Source organism: Falco rusticolus, chromosome 2, assembly GCF_015220075.1.
Source record: "Falco rusticolus isolate bFalRus1 chromosome 2, bFalRus1.pri, whole genome shotgun sequence".
Lineage (NCBI taxonomy): Eukaryota > Metazoa > Chordata > Aves > Falconiformes > Falconidae > Falco > Falco rusticolus.
The window spans coordinates 19,221,923-19,240,998 of record NC_051188.1 but is presented as its reverse complement, the minus strand read 5'-3'; the positions used below and the strand labels follow the sequence as shown (position 1 = coordinate 19,240,998).

General features: G+C 41.0%; 1 protein-coding gene across 6 annotated transcripts; it reads left to right on the top strand.

The window, feature by feature from the left end:
- The first annotated feature begins 134 nt into the window (after positions 1–134).
- CENPJ (centromere protein J) lies at positions 135–18,752 on the top strand. Of its 6 annotated transcripts, none has more exons than XM_037377610.1 (17): positions 135–569; positions 2,067–2,576; positions 4,615–4,738; positions 5,503–5,736; positions 6,926–7,070; positions 8,622–8,727; positions 9,014–10,628; positions 12,069–12,201; positions 13,059–13,224; positions 14,205–14,444; positions 15,057–15,156; positions 16,108–16,202; positions 16,922–17,020; positions 17,132–17,272; positions 17,386–17,470; positions 17,565–17,685; positions 18,329–18,752. In XM_037377610.1, exons 2-17 carry the CDS (start codon positions 2,154–2,156, stop codon positions 18,519–18,521), a joined length of 4,020 nt encoding a protein of 1,339 aa, XP_037233507.1. In that variant the 5' UTR covers positions 135–569; positions 2,067–2,153; the 3' UTR covers positions 18,522–18,752. The 6 variants fall into 6 exon arrangements, with proteins under 6 accessions (XP_037233507.1, XP_037233504.1, XP_037233509.1 ...); XM_037377607.1 differs by having other exon boundaries at positions 146–569; positions 16,108–16,205; XM_037377609.1 differs by lacking the exon at positions 135–569 and adding an exon at positions 583–656 and having other exon boundaries at positions 16,108–16,205.
- The last annotated feature ends 324 nt before the right edge of the window (positions 18,753–19,076 follow it).

The following is a 19,076-nucleotide window of genomic DNA, read 5'->3' as shown; positions in this document are numbered from 1 at the left end:
TTCCCTTCCGCCCTTACTGCCGCTATTTAAAGATTAAAAGGGTACAAGCAGCCGCAATAAAAACCGCACAAGCCCGGAGCCTCACCCCTGCAGGGAACGCCGCACAGCGAGCGGCTGGCGCGCGGCCGAGCGGGGCGGCATCTCCTCACCACCGCGCTGGGGCCGCCGCCGCCGGGGCGCGCTGCGCGGGAACGGCCCTTCGGCAACGGCGCTGCCCCAGGAGAAACCCGGCTCCCTAAAGGGCCACTGGCGGAGGACCCGGGAGCCGCCTCCACCCGCTGGCCGCCCTCAGGGGCGAGGGGCAAGCCCGGCTGCCCGGAGGGATCCCCGCCGCCGCTGCGGGCGGGAGTCAGGGCACCAGTGGCTGCAGGCGCCCTTCTTCGCGGCGCTGTCGGTGCTCGTTAACGGCCGTTTCGCCGCTGAGGCGCCTGGGAGCTGTAGTTCGAGCTCCGCAGAACCGCCTCGCAACTGGGAGGGGAAGGCGGCGGCTTGGGACTACACCCCTCGGCATGCTCGGCGCCGGGGCGGGGCGCAGCCTGTGGCGCCGGGAGGCTGTGCGATGGCGGCAGGTTTGTAATAGAAGCAGAGGGGTAGCGGTCAGAGCGGAGTGTTGCTGCGGAAGCGGCCTGAGGAGCCGTGCCGGTGCTGCCGCCCCGGTACCTGCGGGGGGTCGCGGCGCGGGTGCTGCGGGGCCGTGAGGGCGTCGCGGTGCTGCCGGCTGGGCCGGTGTCCGCGTCCGCGGGGGGGAGGCAGGCGCCGGGCTTGGCCTCTCGGCCCGGCTGAGGAACGCGGCTGTGCTCCTCGCCCCACCGGCCACCTTCCCGGGGATCCCTTCGTCCCTCCTCGCCTTCCCGGGACGGGTCAGCGTCAGCCCTGCCAGCCCCTTGGGTCGGCGCGGAGGGAGGCGCTGCTGCCCGTGGGCTGTGGGGGACGCTTCGCCCCGGCGGGCTGCCTCGCGCGGCGGGAGAATCGGCGCGTGAGCCCGGGGGCTCGGGCTGGGCGGCGCGGGGGTCTGCGCGTAGCGCCCTGGGGACCTTCCAGTGGCGCCTCAGAACAGAGGGCAGGTGAAGCACATTTATCTACGGGGAATTTTGCTGTTCCTCCCGGCTGCGCCTTCAACCAGCGTTTGGAACTGTAAGCCTTTTTACAGCGGGAGAATGAACGGAGAGCTGGCGTGAGCTGTCCGCCTGGCAAGGAGGAAGCTTTTAGGAGTTATTTCCTGATAGACGGGACTGCTGAGCCTGGGCCGCTGTGGCTGCCACTCCTTCGTCCCCAGCCCCTTCTTTCCTCGGTATTCCCGTGTGCACGGGCCGAGGTTGGTTGCCCTGGGACTAGTTGGAGGTGGCAAGGCGGAGGGGTCAGGCTCTTGCTGCCACTTCATCGTCATCACCATCATCATCAGCGCTGGCACTTTTTCTTCCTAAGTAAGGGAGTTGCTTTGGGTCTCCTACCTGCCACAACGCATTCATGTTTTGTGATGCTTATGTAGGAATTTGGTTATCACTGGAACTTTTGCAGTCTTAAAACTTCGGATGGATTTTAAAAGAGGCTGGTTGGGAGAAAGAAGCTAACAGGCAGCGTGGTTGTAGAGTTTCTACGTGAGAAACTAAGGAAGACATGGAAATTACAAGTGCTGCATTGACATATGTGCAGTAAAATGTTTGTATTTAGGTGGACATATTTGAAACTTTGCATTAATATGAAGGTCCTGTGTGGGAAATCTCTCTTTCTGCTCCTCAAATCACCTCTCTTCTTTGGTTGCAGGCACTTAAAACAAAAATTCTGAATCTCTCACTGTACCCCTAAGGAGAATATTATACACAGCTTTATAATATTTGGGATAATATTAGCCACACTCAAATAAATATTAAGATTAGAAGTTGGATTATGTTGATTTCCTGCACAGAAAGCATTTATTTGTTGTCCAAATTGCTTCTATTGCCAAGGGAGAAGTAGATTGTGACTTATTTTTATAAATACACTAGGTTGATTATCAGAGAGTAACACTCTTTTACTAAAATCTGTTCTTGTAGATTTCTTATTTTGTTTATTTGCTTAATTTCTAGGTGCTAAAAGTAGGTAATAATTCCATACCAAAATACTTGGAACTTTGAAAGTTATGCTGTCCTAACCCTACACAACACAATATTGTTATGTTAATGCTACACCAGCAAACAAAGGAATACAATGTAAAGATGCCCGCTGTTGAAGATCCGGGTAGTGAACAAAACTTCGTTGCACATTGGATGTCCGATAGTTCCCGTGCTGGAGTCTTATTAGATCCTAGTTTTACTGGTTTGAAAATCAACACAGAAGACTTGTTATCTGGACCTGACAACATCACAGCTTTCCCTGCTGAAGTGTTGCATCTTTCAGACAGTTGTTCTGTAAGCGATGACTCCTTGTGTGAAGAGTCTGGCAGCTCTCGCATGCTTCAGCAGTGTACTACTGAAACACCTTTTCCAGCAGCAGCAGCATGTAACCTAGAAACCTCTAAAACAGACTTTGTCCACGGTGAAGTGGATGGTCAGAATAAATCTGCTCACAGCGATCCACTCTTACAAAAGCTTGAACAGGTAAAAATCTTAGAATTCGTTGACATAGATGCATTAAGGTTTGGTTTTTTTTGTTCCTGCATGTGATTTGTCATACCTGGGAGGGAACAGACTCTTTGCAATACATAGAACACAGAAAGCTTAAAGAGCAAGTCCTAAGTCATAGCTAGGTGTGAGTAAAAGTTGATGGCCTCCTCATGATGTGCAGTTACTGAGTCTAACTTCTGATGTTTCCAGCTGGCACAGGTTCCAGTTTAAAATGAAATTGCATTTGGTGGCAGTGTACTTGTTCTCAAAATCGTTTTACCCGGAAAGGTGCACACAGTTTTACAATGTTGCTTTGTTTCTTCACTGGAAGCTGCAGAAATGGGGTGCCAGTCATTATGGTGGTAGTACTTCCACCGCAGATGTTCACAACATGGTGAAGTTGTATGCTCTTGTATCTATAGTAACACCTTCAGTTAGTTCTCAAAGGAGGTGTGTACACCCATATACCTGACTCTGTTTAGATGAAGAGAGATGGTAGTACTGAATGTGAGTGAGGAAATATCCAAGACAGTGGGACAAAAAGGCCTGGAATTACAATGCTGTGATGTTACTGTTTTTTTCCCCAATGCATGTCAGTTAATCCAGTGTAACTGGCTATACCTTTGCTTGTAGCTCTTCCCAATTACTAGACACAAATTGCCTTAGCTGGAATTGTTCAGCAGCACTTCAGTAGATCTTGCTGTTACGGATGAAGTTGCTCACCTCCTTGTCTATTTTGCTAGCACCTATCCTTATGTCTGTTCACTCCAGTGGATAGAGGGAGAAATCTAGAGTAGGTTTCCACAACTTATCTGGTGCTGTAAGTTTTTTCCTGTATTTTACAGGATAGGAAAATATTTATTCACTCCTTCAGTATTGTCAGCAGTATCAAACAGTGGCTAAATGACAGATAGTAGCTGGTTTAACTGTATCTTAAGAGGGATTATTGTCTCCTGTCTTCAAAAGTTATTGACAGTCTAATGTGTTCTAATAAAATAAAACTGATGCTTGTAGTGGTGAGCATAGTTTTGGAAGTACGAGATTTTTTTTCAGTTTGTTTTTATGAGGCTGTCATTATCAGAACTAGTAGAAGCATGATTTCTTTAATAAGTGAAGGGGTTTTGGAGATGAGACTTTAGATGATCTTTGGATCTTGATCGTTAGCTGACAGCTTCTACTTGCATAGTGTCTTCTGTTTTCATTGGAATGTTAAGGGACTACAAGGGAAATTCAAGAGAATTTTTTTCTTACCTGTTGGATGACAGGTGTGGTCCAGTTGTTATTCTGTGGAAGGATTTAATCAGGCCTCCTGTCTTTCCTTTGGAAGAGCTGGAACTAGCGCATATGTGTGTGTTGAAGATACAGAGATGGGCACAGAGGCCTACCACCCATTCTGCACCCAACCAAACCACAGCAATGCCCTGCCTCCATACGGCCCTTGAGGCTGGTCTTGAGACAGGGCCAGGGACTCCTGCTACACAAGAAAATGAGGACTGCGTGACTGAATTTAATCAGTAGTTTAATTTTTTTTCTTTTTTTTCAGGCAGCTTCATGAGCCTTAATATTTGATGCTCTTTTTTTCTTGGTACTTTTTATCAGTAGTGTTCACTGTAACTGAGATCTGGGAGCAAGAGACACTCCCCCACCTCCCTGTCTCTAAAGCTTTAATTTGAAGTATTTCACATTTTAATAAAAACACAGCATAATAGAAGTTCACATTAAAAGAGCAGAATTTGAGTGTTTTTCCCATGCAGTAGAACTGAGTGTTCTGATTCCTACTGTTTGTAGATTTTATGAGGCTATCATTATCAGATAGCCTCATAATTAAAGACTAGTGGAACTGTTAATAGGGCAAACTGGAAATAGCATGTGTATTCATAGGTAGAAAAATTCTTAATTTCCTTCATGCAACACTTACACAATGGAACATCTTTAAAACAAGAAATACCTTTTGTCTTGACAACACTAATCCTGTGGTTACATTCTAAGTAAACCTAGCCTCTGTAATATGTGTATTTTTTTGTTTGGAAAGCTGAAGGAATTGCAACAACAGAAGCAGGAACAGTTAAAGAAACAACAGATGGAGCAACTTCAGAGGCTAATGGAAGAGCAGCAGAAGCTGCTTAGTATGGTATCTGGCCAGACAGCAGTTCTTGGTAAGTTGAGAAAGAAAGCGTAGGACATGCTTTGAGTAAACTGAAGAATTTGATCCCATTTTCCAGTTAAAATCTGATGGTGTATTCAGTGTTCTTGATCTAAGACTACTTGATTAGTCAAAATGCTGCATCACTTCAGTGATGGAAATTGAGTACTGCTGTAGAAGGAATACTGTCTTGTTTTTCTAAACTGACAACTGCAATTGTAACTTGATGTGCACCATGATGGGAACCCTCGTTTTGAAGAACATATTTTACATATAAAAGACAGTGTAAAACAAACAGTTGCTTTCCTTTCCGATTAGCTGTTTCTCACATATCCAAATGCAGGGGTCCCTCCGTGTTTGTGCTCATGCAGTGCAGATTTATTCAGGTGATGAACTGGACTAGGGAGATGATTTGTATTTAAAAACAAATGCTTGTAACAGTTTTCCAGTCTTGTTTGCTGTGTGCAAAGGGAGGGGACAGTGCTGGGCTGGAAAAAGCTTTGAGAGCTGAGCAGGGGTATTTTCTCCTGTTGGCAGCATTAGTCCAACCTGACTTAAATTATTATCTTTCTTTCATTCTGCCTGAGAAAAGGAATTTAGGGCTTAGTTTATGAGAACAAAATCCAGATTGCCTAATCACTTATTTTTGATATGTAACATAACGATGGAGGCTGGGTGATCAGTCTTGCCCTTCAGTGCCATTTCTGTTCTCCTGTGGAACAGTGGTGTGGTAATACAAACACAATGACACAGCCTTTTTTTTTCTTTTCCTTCAAGGGTATACTGTAGTGGCTGAAAGTCAACAGCTAAGACCCGGGCATTCGGCGGGCTTAACAACTTTACGCCGATTACCATCATCTGGGTATCAGAATGTCCTTGAAGGCAGAACTTACACTTCAATTGTTTCTCCACATACACAAGACAGTGATTTTTTACAAAAGTTAGACAACAAAGAACACACCTCATCTTTGAAGAACAGTCTCTCAGGAATGTCTGCCTGTGAGAAACAAGGTCTGAGTGTGTCTCTGAAAACGTAGAATTGTTTGAAAAACAAGGGTGACAAATACATTACTGGTTAGATAACATGGTGTGTGATGGGTTTTTTTCCGCTTGTAGTTAGTGAACATAATTTTCTACTACTTACTGTGAAGATTTTATACAAGTGTTGGTTTACTTGGCTTGTTGGTTGGTTTACTGACAGCTTACAGACCTCAAGAGTGTTCCTGTTGATGTCCACTTGAGTTCTGTTAAAAGCAGCATGAGACAAAAATCAAGTTCTTCTGTCTTATGTGAAATGCTTGTCTATTTTAGGAAAAAAATATGACTGCGAAAGCTTATATATGTGATGAAGACTGGGAAAATAGCAAATAACTACAGGTATTGGATAGCTGAATTGTTTGAACTGAGGTGTAGCCACGTCTTCACATGGCAAATGGAGAATAACAATCTGTTCAGGGATACAGAATGTCTTCAGACCAGCTCTGTTGTGAGGCTTAGTACCTGACCTGGAATTAGGAATCAAGATGGGCTGACAAGGGTGCACCATATGACTAAAAATTACTTGTACATCAGAAGCAATGCACTGAAATTCTTCATCTTTCCACCTCTTCCCACTTTTACCATTGGCACCAGCATGACTACTCTGCTGCTATGACTGGAATAGTGGTTTTGGTTTGAATCTAGCAATTTAGTAAAGTTAAACCTTATTAACCTGAAGGGGTTTCAGGGAAAAGGTATGAAATTGCATTTCGTCATACTTCATGCCAGCTTGAAAGTTTTTAATCAGTTTGGTTTAAGAGAATGTGACAGGATAAATTGATCTTAATTTATACGTATATGTGTGGGAGACAGAAGCTTGGTAGGAGAGCTCTTCAGTACAACAGGCACCCAAATTTGTTCAGTTATTTTTATTTTTATGCCATAAATTAACAGTAGCAAAGAAGATGAACAATCAGAATAAGTTATTTAAGGTCTGTGGAAGATTTTTAATGCATAATTGGATGTTCTTTTAAAAACAAAGCTCAAATTCAAGTAAGGATTAATTTGGGGAAATCCTAGGACTATTTTATGCAGGAATCCAGACTACATTACCATGAAGCTCCCTTCTTGTTTTAATCGGACCTGAATGCTGCTTGAAGTATGAGCTGAAGAGTGACTTGTTGTTGGGGAGGAAAAAAAAACCATTTTATTAATTTCATAGGAAAAAACATGTGGTGTCCAGAACAAAAGATGGAAATATTAATGGAGAGTGATGATGATCACATTGATCCTTTATGTGTGAAAAATGCAGATCTCTCTGAGAATTCCAGCAGAGGAAAACATTTGTGGACTGATACAGAGGAAAGGTAATTCAGACCATTATTATGCAATTTTTGTCAAATAACACAAGTTTGGCTCAGTTCTGAGTCCTGATTGAAAGAGTCTGATATTCTCAATATGTGTAGCTTTCTCAACCAAGGATTCCATTTTGCTAGGTACTACGGAGACCTGTAGTAAGAGAGGCTCTGACTTGAAATTGCTTATGGCCGTGAAAGATGTGATGTGTATTGGCTGAAAAGGTGTGTGCAGCCTGGGGGTAATGATAATTTAGAAGCCTGTTTTAGTATAGCTTAGGATATAAGCAGTTATAATTGCTGTTCCCAATCTGATTTATTACAACTTATCCGTTGTTAGGTGGTGAAAGTAGTAACGTGAAGGAGGAGTGTAAGGCTGTGACTTTTTACTACCAGAAGTTATGTTTGTTTAAATGTCTGTATATGGCTAAGAAGTAATAATAGTGTTTGTGGCAGAAGCTTTCTTGAGTGTGGTAAAGGCTTTGTTTATGGAGTTGATAGAATTAGTAGTGGTTGGCATTGTTTTAAAGCTCTGCCTTTTCTGCCAGGTCATCAGAAATCTGAGAAATCCTCATTCCAGGCTGTGGTGGGTTGAGCCCAGCCAGCAGCTAAGCACCCACCTGGTTGCTTGCTCACTCTGTCCACCAGAATGGAATGGGAGAGGGTATCAGAGGAGCAAACTTGAAAGAATGTGTGGGTTGAGATAAAAACAGTTTAGTAAGTAAAGGAAAGGGGGTGGTGGTGGGGAAACCCAGGTGATGCACAGGCAGTCACCATCCACCTCCTGCAAGCAGATGGCTGCCCGCTTGGTCTCTGACCAACAGCTACTTTTGGAAGACCAAGTCCTTGGTTTTTACTGCTGAACATGGTGTCATACAGCATGGAATAGCCCTTTGGTCAATTCAGGTCAGCTGTTCTGGCTGTGTCCCCTCTCAGCATCTTGCCCACCCCCAGCTACTGCCTGGGGATGGGGAGTAGGATGAAAAACCAAAGAAAGCTTGACGCTATAGCTTAAAACATTGGTGTGTTATCAACACCATTGTAGTCACATCTCCAAAACACAGTACCATATGAACAGCTCTGAAGAAAGCTCACTCCATGCCAGCCAGACCCAGTACTCCTGTAAAGGAGGAGTAGTGTGAAAGGGGAGATAAGGAACACCATCTCAGTAGCGTTACAGAGTGGGAAGGTGGTGCTGTAGAAATGGGCAGTTTGCCTAAAATACAAGTGAAAGTTTGGTGACCTGAGCAGAAGAAAGGGTCCTTGAGAAAACCAATGAAAGAAGAAACAGCCAAAACCTGCATACAGTATCTTTTTAGATACGTATATTAACTATAGCAAGGATTTGATTAAACCATTTCTCAAAGGATAAACGGCTAGTGTCACAATGCATTTATTAGATTAACTTTGACACTTAATGATAGAAGTACCTCATAATTTGTCATCTTCTATGTAACTGCACCTTAGGTTTTTGAATAGCAGTGATGTTAAACACAGTTATTTTATATAGAAATGTAAGATCTGATCTTTTCCTTTTCCTTTTTTTTTTTTTAATTATACTAGACCTATTAAAGCTGCGATTCAGGAAAAGAAACAGACATTTGAAGAATTCCTGGAAGAACAGATAAAACTAGAAGAGCAGCGTCGGGAGCAAACCCAGAAGTTACAGGTTATTTGTATTTTTAACTTTATTGTTCTTTATGTGTTGTTCCAAGATGTGATAGGTGCTTTAAAAATGTACAAGGAAGATTCTAACATCAACAGCTACCACTGAATGCAATATTCACGTTCTTAAAATGAAACAGTAAGCCTCAAATACTTCACTTGTTTAAGATGTCTTTAGAAACCCAGTAGAAATGTAGTGTATAAACTCCTAGTCATACGTGGGGTTTATTTGAAGAAATCTTGAAACTGTGTAACATTTTATGTTTGACTTTTTCCTTACCCCTTTTCAGAGGACAAATGGATCAGCTGTTCAAAAACCAGTGATCAAGCGACCCTTCCTGAAAAGAGGAGAAGGCTTAACAAGATTCACTAATGCCAAATCTAATATTACAAAACCTGGAAGAAACACCCCAAAACTTCAACAAAAGGCTTCAGACGACAGAAATGTTACTAAAGTAGATGGATCACAAATACAGAAGAAAACCGTGCCTCCTGGCAAAGAACTGGTTCCTGAGAACCCTTTAGCACAGTGTAAAAAATATAACCATGCTGATAAAGCAAAACATTGTCCTATTCAGAAGACCCTGGTACTCAGGAATCACAATGGAAAAAATATAGAAACAAGAATGCAACCAGGAAAAAATCATGATGGACAGATGAAAGATTCTTTCCCATCAGAAATTAACAACAAAGTAGAAAATAAAGAGAACTTAGTAGGATTTGATAAGTTTAACATTGGCAAAATCCGAAAAAAATTACCTGGCACAGAAAAACCTCAGTTGCCTTGTGAGCTGGCCAGTGCCTTTTCTAATTCTAAATGTCCTGTAGGTAACCCTGTAAAAGATTCAGAACTGTCTTTTGAAGTTTCATTTCAGAATAAGCTGGAAAACTGGGAAAAAGAAAAAGAAAAAGAGAATCTAGAATTAGATGAATTTTTGTTTCTAGAACAAGCTGCAGATGAAATATCTTTCTCAAGTAATTCTTCATTTGTGCAAAGGATCTTAGCTCAAGATCAGCAGACTTTAAAAGGCCGTAGAATGTCTTCTACCCCTATCAAGGTAAAACAGCAGCAAGTAAAGGCACTGGCTGCTGAACTTACAAATAAGGAAAATAGAAAAGCAGACTGTATGATACAGGGAAATATAAATGATAGAGCAGTCATGCATACAGTCTCAAATTCAGGAACAGCTTTTAGAATGAAGGATCCATTGAATAAAACAGACAGTGTAATATTTTCAGCTTCTTCTATGACAGCAGCTCCTGCTTTAAAAAGTAATCAGTGGATTGTAAATGAAGATAAGGGTGAAGGCAGTGGTGATACTACTACAGATTCTGAGAGTGAATTTGAGACCACATTAAAGCATGAAAATGAAGATGCAAGGACATCCGTTATAAGCCATAGGGAAAGTGATCCAGAATTTTTTGATTATGGAGGTTCTGTTACAGACATCAGCAAAGAAAGCAAAAATGGAGATGGTGACGTTGGCTTGTCAGACAAAGATTGCAGTGCACTGTTAAAGCAAAAGATTCTAAAAGCTTCAGACCATCAGAAAAACATGTCTTGTATAAGTAGGAATAAGTTTGAGTTTGATGATGAAAGAACATGGAGTGACCTGGATGAAACTGATGTTAACAGTGATTTACCTGAAAAATACACTAAAAAACCTTTACAGATGGACTTTTCCAGTAAGAATGACACAACTGTCCCAGATAAGGTAATAAAGAGGAAAGTTGCGTCAAAGAGAGGAGATGAAATATCCGAAGAGTCTGCAGTGGACACTGATTCAAATGGACCTCCCGCATCAAACCTGATGATGAAGCTGTTCCTTTCACTGAAACCAAAACAGAAGGCAGGCTGTCATTCAGAGCGTGAAATCAAATCAAATGTGGAACAGGAGCCAGGAGGTGAGAGAACAGCAACTGGTAGGAAATGAAGACATATTACAAGTCTTTCCTTCTAACACCTAAGCTGCAACCTGACATTACACCAAAGGGTGTAAGTACAGACTTCTGCTGCAGGAAATGGCTCTCTTCTCACCTTTCATCTCCTCTCCTGGTTGCATGTCTGATGTCTGATCTAACAATTACGTAGCTTGCAGGATGAGTACAATCAGTGAAAGTTTCATTTATTTTATTTTTCTAATTTTTTTCTTTCCTGGAGGCTAGTTTTCTGTCAGGCCAGCTCATTGGACTAACTTGATCTGGAGCTTCTGGGTCACTGTTTCTAAATGAAGGGAAGTACCAAAGGCATGCCGAAAATGAAGCGGTACCTCCCTTTCCGCTACGTTTGTACCAGAGCAGGGTAATGCCGTGCACTGTTAGGTTAGCTTCTTCCTCTTATAAAATATAAGGAGGCAGCAGCCCTGTCCGTATTTTCCAACAGTAGTACAGTATCTAGAGAATTCATGTGCAATATGGGGAACATGGATTCACTTTTCTGCTTTGCCCAAGCTGATTTTGACCGTGTAGTCATAGCCAGGAAGGACTCCTCTAAAGCTCCTGTTGAAGCTTTTATGCGTTTATGTGAGATCATGAAAAATGCAGTTGTTCAGTGAGATCAGGGTGGCATGGCCTAGGACTGAAATCTTTTCTCTCTTAGGTGGTGAGCTCTTGGTTTCAAACTCTGCTCCAGTGAATGTTGAGGATTTTGTTTAGGTTTTTATGAGAAGTTCACATGAAAGCAGCTACTTCTGCTTATTGTTTTGTGCAGAATTGATTTTGTAGGGTTGTCTAGACGTGCCTGCTAGATGATGTTTGCAGGAAGAGGGCTAGGGTGCTGGTTTTTTATTGAATCTCACAGCATTTAAGGGTGAATGAGGCAACTACCTACACTGCAGTATCAGTATTTAGGCTCTTCTGTTGCATACTCAGAAGCAGACTATTAAAATTCTGGGAGTGTTAAGTAGTGACTGAACAGGAAACGGATGGAAAAAAAAGGCCACGAATCCCATTATCAGGATTAGTGATGGCTGTGAGCAGGCTTTGGTGTTGAATAAAACTTAAAAAAAACCTAGAACCATAAACTGTCCTGTTTGATGCTTGGCCCTTATACCTTCATTTAATTTCTCTAGCTTGACATGAAGCCCTTCACATTCCAATTCCTAATACATATTTAGTTCTACAAGGATGATAATGTACTCGGTATTTGAGGTACTTCACTAAACGGTGCAGAGTGCTTTACAGTGTCACTTCTGTGTGATTTGAATAGTAGAAATTTTTGCAATACTATTGCTATATCTAAAATAGTATAACTTGATTTATTTATTTAACTGGTGCATGATAATTGTTTACTTCAGTCTTAGAGATGGCACTTACGATAACTTGCATCTGGCTGTTCTTTGACAGGAAAGACTGTTCCATCCCAGGTACTGAGAGAGAGACTCACTGAACTGGAAACTGAAATAGAGAGATTCAGAGCTGAAAACGCAACTCTAACTAAACTCCGTGAAGAAAGAGAACATGCCTTGGCAAGTATCAGGTAATTTTCAGTTAAAATGTTTTGGTGCATTCACTTACATAGTATGTTGCAGACTATTGTAATGTCCAGTTACCAACAGCACAGGTAAATTATTGACGTATTTTGGTTATAGTGGAGACATAGGTCCAGAACTGGTTGTTGCTCTATGTATATATTAAACTGTAATTATTACTCACACACAAATTATAATATTAAGAACCCCTACTAGTTTAATATGATATCCTGAAAGGCTATACTTGGAGAATTTGTATACTTCTGTTCTGAGTGATAACACAGCCCTAAATTCGTCTTTCAGAACTGATCTTTATGCTAACATGATTGATGCTTTTCCTTTGGATCGGATGTTGGTGTGTACAAACTAAGAATATTTTTATTTGAACTGGGGGACTTGTAAGTGACATATAGAGCAGAATAATTATCTCTGGTGACTAAAATGTGGCATACCTATTGCTACCAAAGTCTGTTTTGTTTTTTTTGGAAACAGCATCATGTCACTGGATGATGTTTTGATTTGTCGTCTCCTGCTGTCAGCAGATTCTTTTCCCTGGTACTTTTGGGGCAGTGGTGTTCTACTGCTTTGAAGAATGTTGGAAGATTTTAGCAAAAGCTTTGTTAAATTCAGGATAACTTTTGTGACTAGATGATCTAAAAATGGAAATTGCTGGACTTCAAACACTTAACTGTGTGACAATTCTTACTCCTTAAATAACTAATACTATTTATGATTAAGTCTTCTTGAGGGTAACATGCTGGTTTGGAATAAATGACCGCAAAATTCAGACTCTTTATTTTCTTCCTTAAAATCCAGATTGTAAGTCATTTTGGGCTAAAACTACAACTTTGTTTCATAATTATAGGAAAGAAATTGCGGACTTTCAACAGCAGAAAGCCCAAGAACTGGCTGAAATAGAAGAATATAAAAAAAAGGAAATCAAAAAACTGCAAAAGGAGCGTAAAGTTTTTGAAAAATATACCACAGAAGCTAGAGCAATTCCAGATAAAAAAGAACGTGATGAAATTCAGGTACAAAAATATATTATTCTAGTCCACACGGGAACACGTAAATTCATTTAAAGGCAGTCAAGAACTGAATTCTAATTTGATTGAAGGGTTGCAAGTGATTTCAGGGTGGGAACTGTTACTAGGGAACTAACGGAGGGACGAACTACAGTCTTCCAGATGTTGTTTGATGGTTTTAAGGCAAACCCCCTTGAGCAAATACTTTTGTCATGTTTCTATAATAGAAACTGCTCATGAGTATGGTAGAATGATTTCAACTTTGATACAAAATTACTGTCATTCATACTAAGTTGTAAGTTTTTATTCATGATAGTGGATCAAAATGCAAAGTAGAACTGTACTTGTGTTTTATTCTGTCTATAACTGTTGTACATTAAATGTAGTGATTAGTTTTCAGAGTTACGTTTTGTTATTACTTGTAGGTGTTTAGCTATCAGACATGTAAGAAAGAAGATCTGGTTGTTCCTTCATTGTCGGGATGTATGGTATATGAGATGTACAGACAAGTCATATAAACATCATGCATGGATTTCCCTCCCTATTCCCTACAATTTTCCCTCTTTCAGCAGGCTGAAGGAACATTTGCTATAACTAGCTAGGCAGATTTACATGTGTGTTATGTGCTTGTGTCCCCCCAATTTTTCTATTTTGAAGGAACCTCTCAAGGGTAGCCTTAAAGATTTGATGTTTCTGTCTCGGGTGGATTTGTACTGGCCAATGTATTAAGTGTAAAGGATGTCAAGAAGTCAGTAAAGATACTTCCTGTGATTGAAGCTGAGCTTATAAAGTTGGTAGTCTGAAGTAAATAATATCTATTTCAGGGAAGAAAACTACTCTTACCTTTCACCCTCTGCCCCATCAAGCTGATCTTTTCCCACTCTTGTACGGTTTTTTGTGTACTTGTATTTCTATTAGAATATTAGTATTTTTTAATATATTTAAAAATGAAACCTCTTTAATTTATAAATGTGTATTTTTCTAAGGCTTTAAAACAGCAGATTGCAGAGTTACAGGAAGATTTAAAACAAAAAGAGGTAAAATGGTCAACCACCCATCGACGCCTGAAAGATCGAATAGAAGCTTTAGTAAATGAGAATATGGACCTAAAAGAGGAAATCAAAATTATGGAGAGGTTTCGTCTAGAAGCCTGGAAGAAGGTGGAATCTGCTGGAAGCAGGAGGAAAACAGAAAATTCTGGGCCGACTCTAAAAAGAGCAGAATCTGTACGTTATTAATCTTGGTGTTTTAAATTCTTCTGTGTGAATACTCTTTGAGTTTTGGATCATAAACTTGGAATCCGATAGCTACAACTTAAATGTTTAATTTGCTGATCTTGGGATTCCACTAGTGGTGACAGATGCAGAATTGTGTTAATGTCACATTCCCTCCAACTATGAGTGCTCACAACAGGCAGCATTCATTTTGTTGAGGAAATCATCTTAGAAATTCAAAATAATACAACTGTAAGAGAAAAATCATAGGTGGGATTTAACCTGTGAACCTCTGCACCGTAAGGATCAGCCAGGCAAACCAGGCAGTGTATCATTGGCTAAAGCAGTCATACTTAGTTTTGAAACTGTTAACTATTATATTGGATTGCTGGTACCAAATCAACATTCTGCAGTTGTTGGTAGCGAGGCAGCAGACAGCGGAAGAATTCCAAAGTACAGCTTGGGCTAACGTCACACAGGCCCTTCTGCTAAATCTCAAAAATGTAGCTTGTGAGGAAAGCTTCCAGTAAATTTCATGTCACATGGCTTATAAATTTTGCTGCTGCTGTATGAACAGTTATGAATAAATGCCCCGTAAACCACAAATAACTTCCTTTCTTCTAGTATCTACCAAACAGAGGTCCAAAAAGTCAAACCGCACCTCCACTTCTTCCAGTACAGAAGTGCAGCAAGATAAATGGCAAAAGCTGTTCACAGGTGAAAGGTATGTTTGTCCAATCAGGTAATTCTTAATGTGCATTTTTTCTTGTATTAAAAAGAGTGCATCACCACCTCGAAAGGGGATAGAGAATAGTTGTAATGGACTTAAGCATATGGATAAATACCTTGCAGGGTTAAGATTCTGGAGAAAGCTGTGATGAGACCATTCTCAGAGCAAAAATGCTTCTGGTCACGTTTGGTGGTCGGGAGCGTACCGGAAGCTGAGTTCTGTAATCCCCAATGGCACCCATCATTGATGCTCTCCAAGCTGCAGGCGCCGATTAGATGACTATGTTGATAGCACTGGAACTGCTGTGTCTTTTTGGAACCTTCTGTTACCGGGATCTGTAATCCTATGGGCAATGCCGGAGCAGGCGTTCCTTGTTCACAGCTAGGAGCAAATCCTGTTGGCAGCTGTACCTCTTTCTAATGAATAATCACATATGGAAAGTAACTGGAGGGTACTTTTTTGACACCTCTGACAGCTCAGGCAACCATCGTGTTATCTGTTAGAGGAGTACGTTCCAGAATCGAAGCCCGTGCTGGTTTTAGTTTGCTAATCTTTCTGGCACGCTAGGAGAGACATGGGAAAGGTTTGCCAGTCAGTTCCTGTTAACAGGTTGTATTAGTTATAAGGCATAACTAATAATGCTGTCTAGATCCTGGGGCAGGGGAGCTGTGGGAATCCTTTGTAAATCCAGAGATGAAATAGGAGAGCAAGTGCAAGTGTTAGGCCTGTTGCAATGAATCTTCAGTCGTAGCTTCTTGCAGACACATGAAGCAATGACATACCTAAGGCAGCTGGTTTACGCCAGCTTTTCACAGATGTACTGCTTTCAGTTTCTAGTGCACTTAAGAGATGTAGATGCTTTGCTGTACAGCTTGACCTCATATATAACACCTGCCTACTTCAGTTTCACTGTCCAAATTAACTGTATTACATGTATCCGAGTAGGAAAGCTTTCTAGAACACCTGCATCAGGACTTGCTAGTGACAGAAGCAACTCTGAGACAACGACACCACTAGAGGATTCTTCTAGGACTTTTATGGTAGTAAGTGTGGGATCCTGATCTGGTTTTTAAGGGGAAGGAAAAAGCCTAAAATAAGACAATAGTTACTTGTACTTAAATTAGTATCTGGGGGGTGACTGGTGAAGCTGTTGACTCACTTTATGTTCTTAAACTGCAATTTTATTTTCATACCAGAGAACAGCTATGTAGTATTAGTCAGTGCAGGGTGTTTTACCTGTGTCTAGTAGTTGCAACATTCTTTGTCTGAGGAAAGAAAATAATAACCTCCTGCTCCCTTGAAATTTGCGAAATGTTTTTACCTTTTGAGAGAGGAAAAGAAGACGGATATTTATAGGCTCCATGTAGGGCAACCGTGCAAGAATCTTGTAAACAGCTGAATTAATTCTTACATTAATTGCTGTAGGTAGCATTCAGACTTCATGAAACTTCATCCACTGTTTCATACTTTGATGTGGATGATTAAAGGCAGTTGAGCACTATGCCACAACACATCAGTGAATTCCACTTTAGTCCAGACTGCAGCTGACCACAGATGAACAATTACTGCAGTCTGTCTTACCAGTTGAATTATAATAGGAGATGCATAAACCCCAGATTGTGTTTGTGCCTTCCTATACTTGTGTTCCTTCCCTGATACTCTTTAATTTCCTAAAATACCTGTCAGCCTAAGGGGAAAAAAAAAAAGGTATAAAGACAAAGCTTCATTTGGGTTTATGCTTAGATTACTGTCATTTCAGGACACCTCTCCTAATGAAGCCTGTGTGTCACTGCCATCTGGACCTGCCTGTACAGACAGTGAAGAGATACAGAGAGAAACTGCTTATCCTGATGGAAAGGTAAAATGAGAGCTCAGCACCCTGCAGTTCCAGAAGACAGCTGTTGAGAAAGACGAATGAGGATGTGAGTGTGATGGCTTAATACTGACCTCTCTATAATGTGTTCTTTAGGTTGAAAAGTTTTTGAAAAATGGCTGTCACCTCATATTTTTCCCTAATGGGACATGGAAAAAAGTGGGCTCTGATGGGAAGACCGTAACTATAACCTTCTTCAATGGGGATGTGAAGCAGGTTATGCCTGATCAAACAGTGGTATGTATCCTGTATCTTTTGCGTTTTCCCATAAATACTTAATTTATATGCACATGTGTACACACACATATAAAATTTCTTGTGTTACATTAAATCTGAACCTTTTTCTGCAGATTTATTATTATGCTGATGCTAAGACTACACATACTACGTACTCTGATGGGTTAGAGGTCTTGCAGTTCTCAAATGGACAAATAGGTAATCATCCAACCCAACCAACCCTCAAAACTGCTGCCCATATGTATGTACCTGTATTTATGTAATAAGCATGCTGTCTCAAAATACATTTCAGAGAAGCATTATCCTGATGGCAAGAAAGAAATTACCTTCCCTGATCAAACAATTAAAAATTTATTTACGGATGGGCAAGAAGAAAGTATCTTTCCAGATGGTACTATTGTTCGTATTCAGCGGTAAGCCTTGGCCTTCCAGGTACCCTAGCCTGTTGGTGGGGAAGGAGCAGTCAGCGCTCAGTGACAGAGGCAGTATATGGTCACTATATACTATAGAGGTCTGTTCCTCTAAGTTTACACTTGACTGTGCTGTACTGTGAATGTGCATTTACTGTTTGAAATTTTGATATATTTTTTTGTGGACATAAAAACTTGAATGCCTGTGAGTATTTTCTTATACCCTAACCTGAGAGCTTTCACTGATTTGTATGTAATTCTAGACAAGACGTGAGAACCTAGGTGATGTGGCAAGCAGGTCTGACCAACAGCTGATAACTGGGAGTGCTCAAAACATTGTTTTAAATTTGTCTTGGGACTGTTGCAGCAATAGACAGTGCAGAGAAAGTGCAGCAGAGTCTCTCAAGTATAAAGTTGTCACGTCAGTTTTGCTTGAACAGGTTTTTGAGTACCAGCCAGCTGGGCTGATTTTTAACAAAACAGCCTTTTCATAAATAGTGTATTTTTTTTATTCTATCTTCATTTAATCCTTGCATATTTAATGTCTTGAGATTAAGCTTAAGCCTATGTATGGTCCTTACAATGTTGGTTTGGTTTGTTGTTGTTTTTTTTTTTTTTAATACTTACATACATCTATTTAATGCAGAGATGGAAGCAAAATGATAGAATTCACTAATGGCCAGAGAGAACTACACACATCACAGTTCAAGAGACGGGAGTATCCAGATGGTACTGTCAAGACTGTGTACTTGAATGGACAGCAAGAAACAAAGTACACCTCTGGCAGAATAAGAGTAAAGGACAAGGATGGTAATATTATCATGGACACTAAGGTGTAGGTAATGTCAAAACTGTTGAAGTGTTAGCACATCAGCAAAAATAGTGTACATTCCTGTAAACAAGAGGCGAAACCCCTTTAAGCTTGTTGTGTATATATTGTTTATACTTTTCTTGAAATTTATTTTTCAGTGAGTGTTACTGCATCAGAGATTTTTTAAAATTTTTCTCTATTTCTGTGTTAGTTTATTGATTCAGTGTTCTGTCATGTGTGGATTAAAAGGTGGTTTTTACATTGGCTGTCACTGAAAATTCATCAAAAAGCTGCGGAGTACTTTATTTTAGACATCAGAGAGGATTCCTCAATTCAAGGTAAAAAGTTGTGCTGCTGAAAACACCTCTTGTGGTGAAATGCAGCAGGTGGCTGCGGAGTCTGGGTGTCTGTTTACTTATCTTGACTTGAGAGTCAAGGAACGGCAGCATTCCTTTTCAGTCAGCCTTAGGCTATTTTTCCTTCATCTTGCCATTAGGAGGCAACAGCATTAGCAGGCCCTGAAGTCTGTTCTGTAAACTGCTCTTCTGTATTCATAAGGCTAGGACTGGTGAGACTGGTGGAC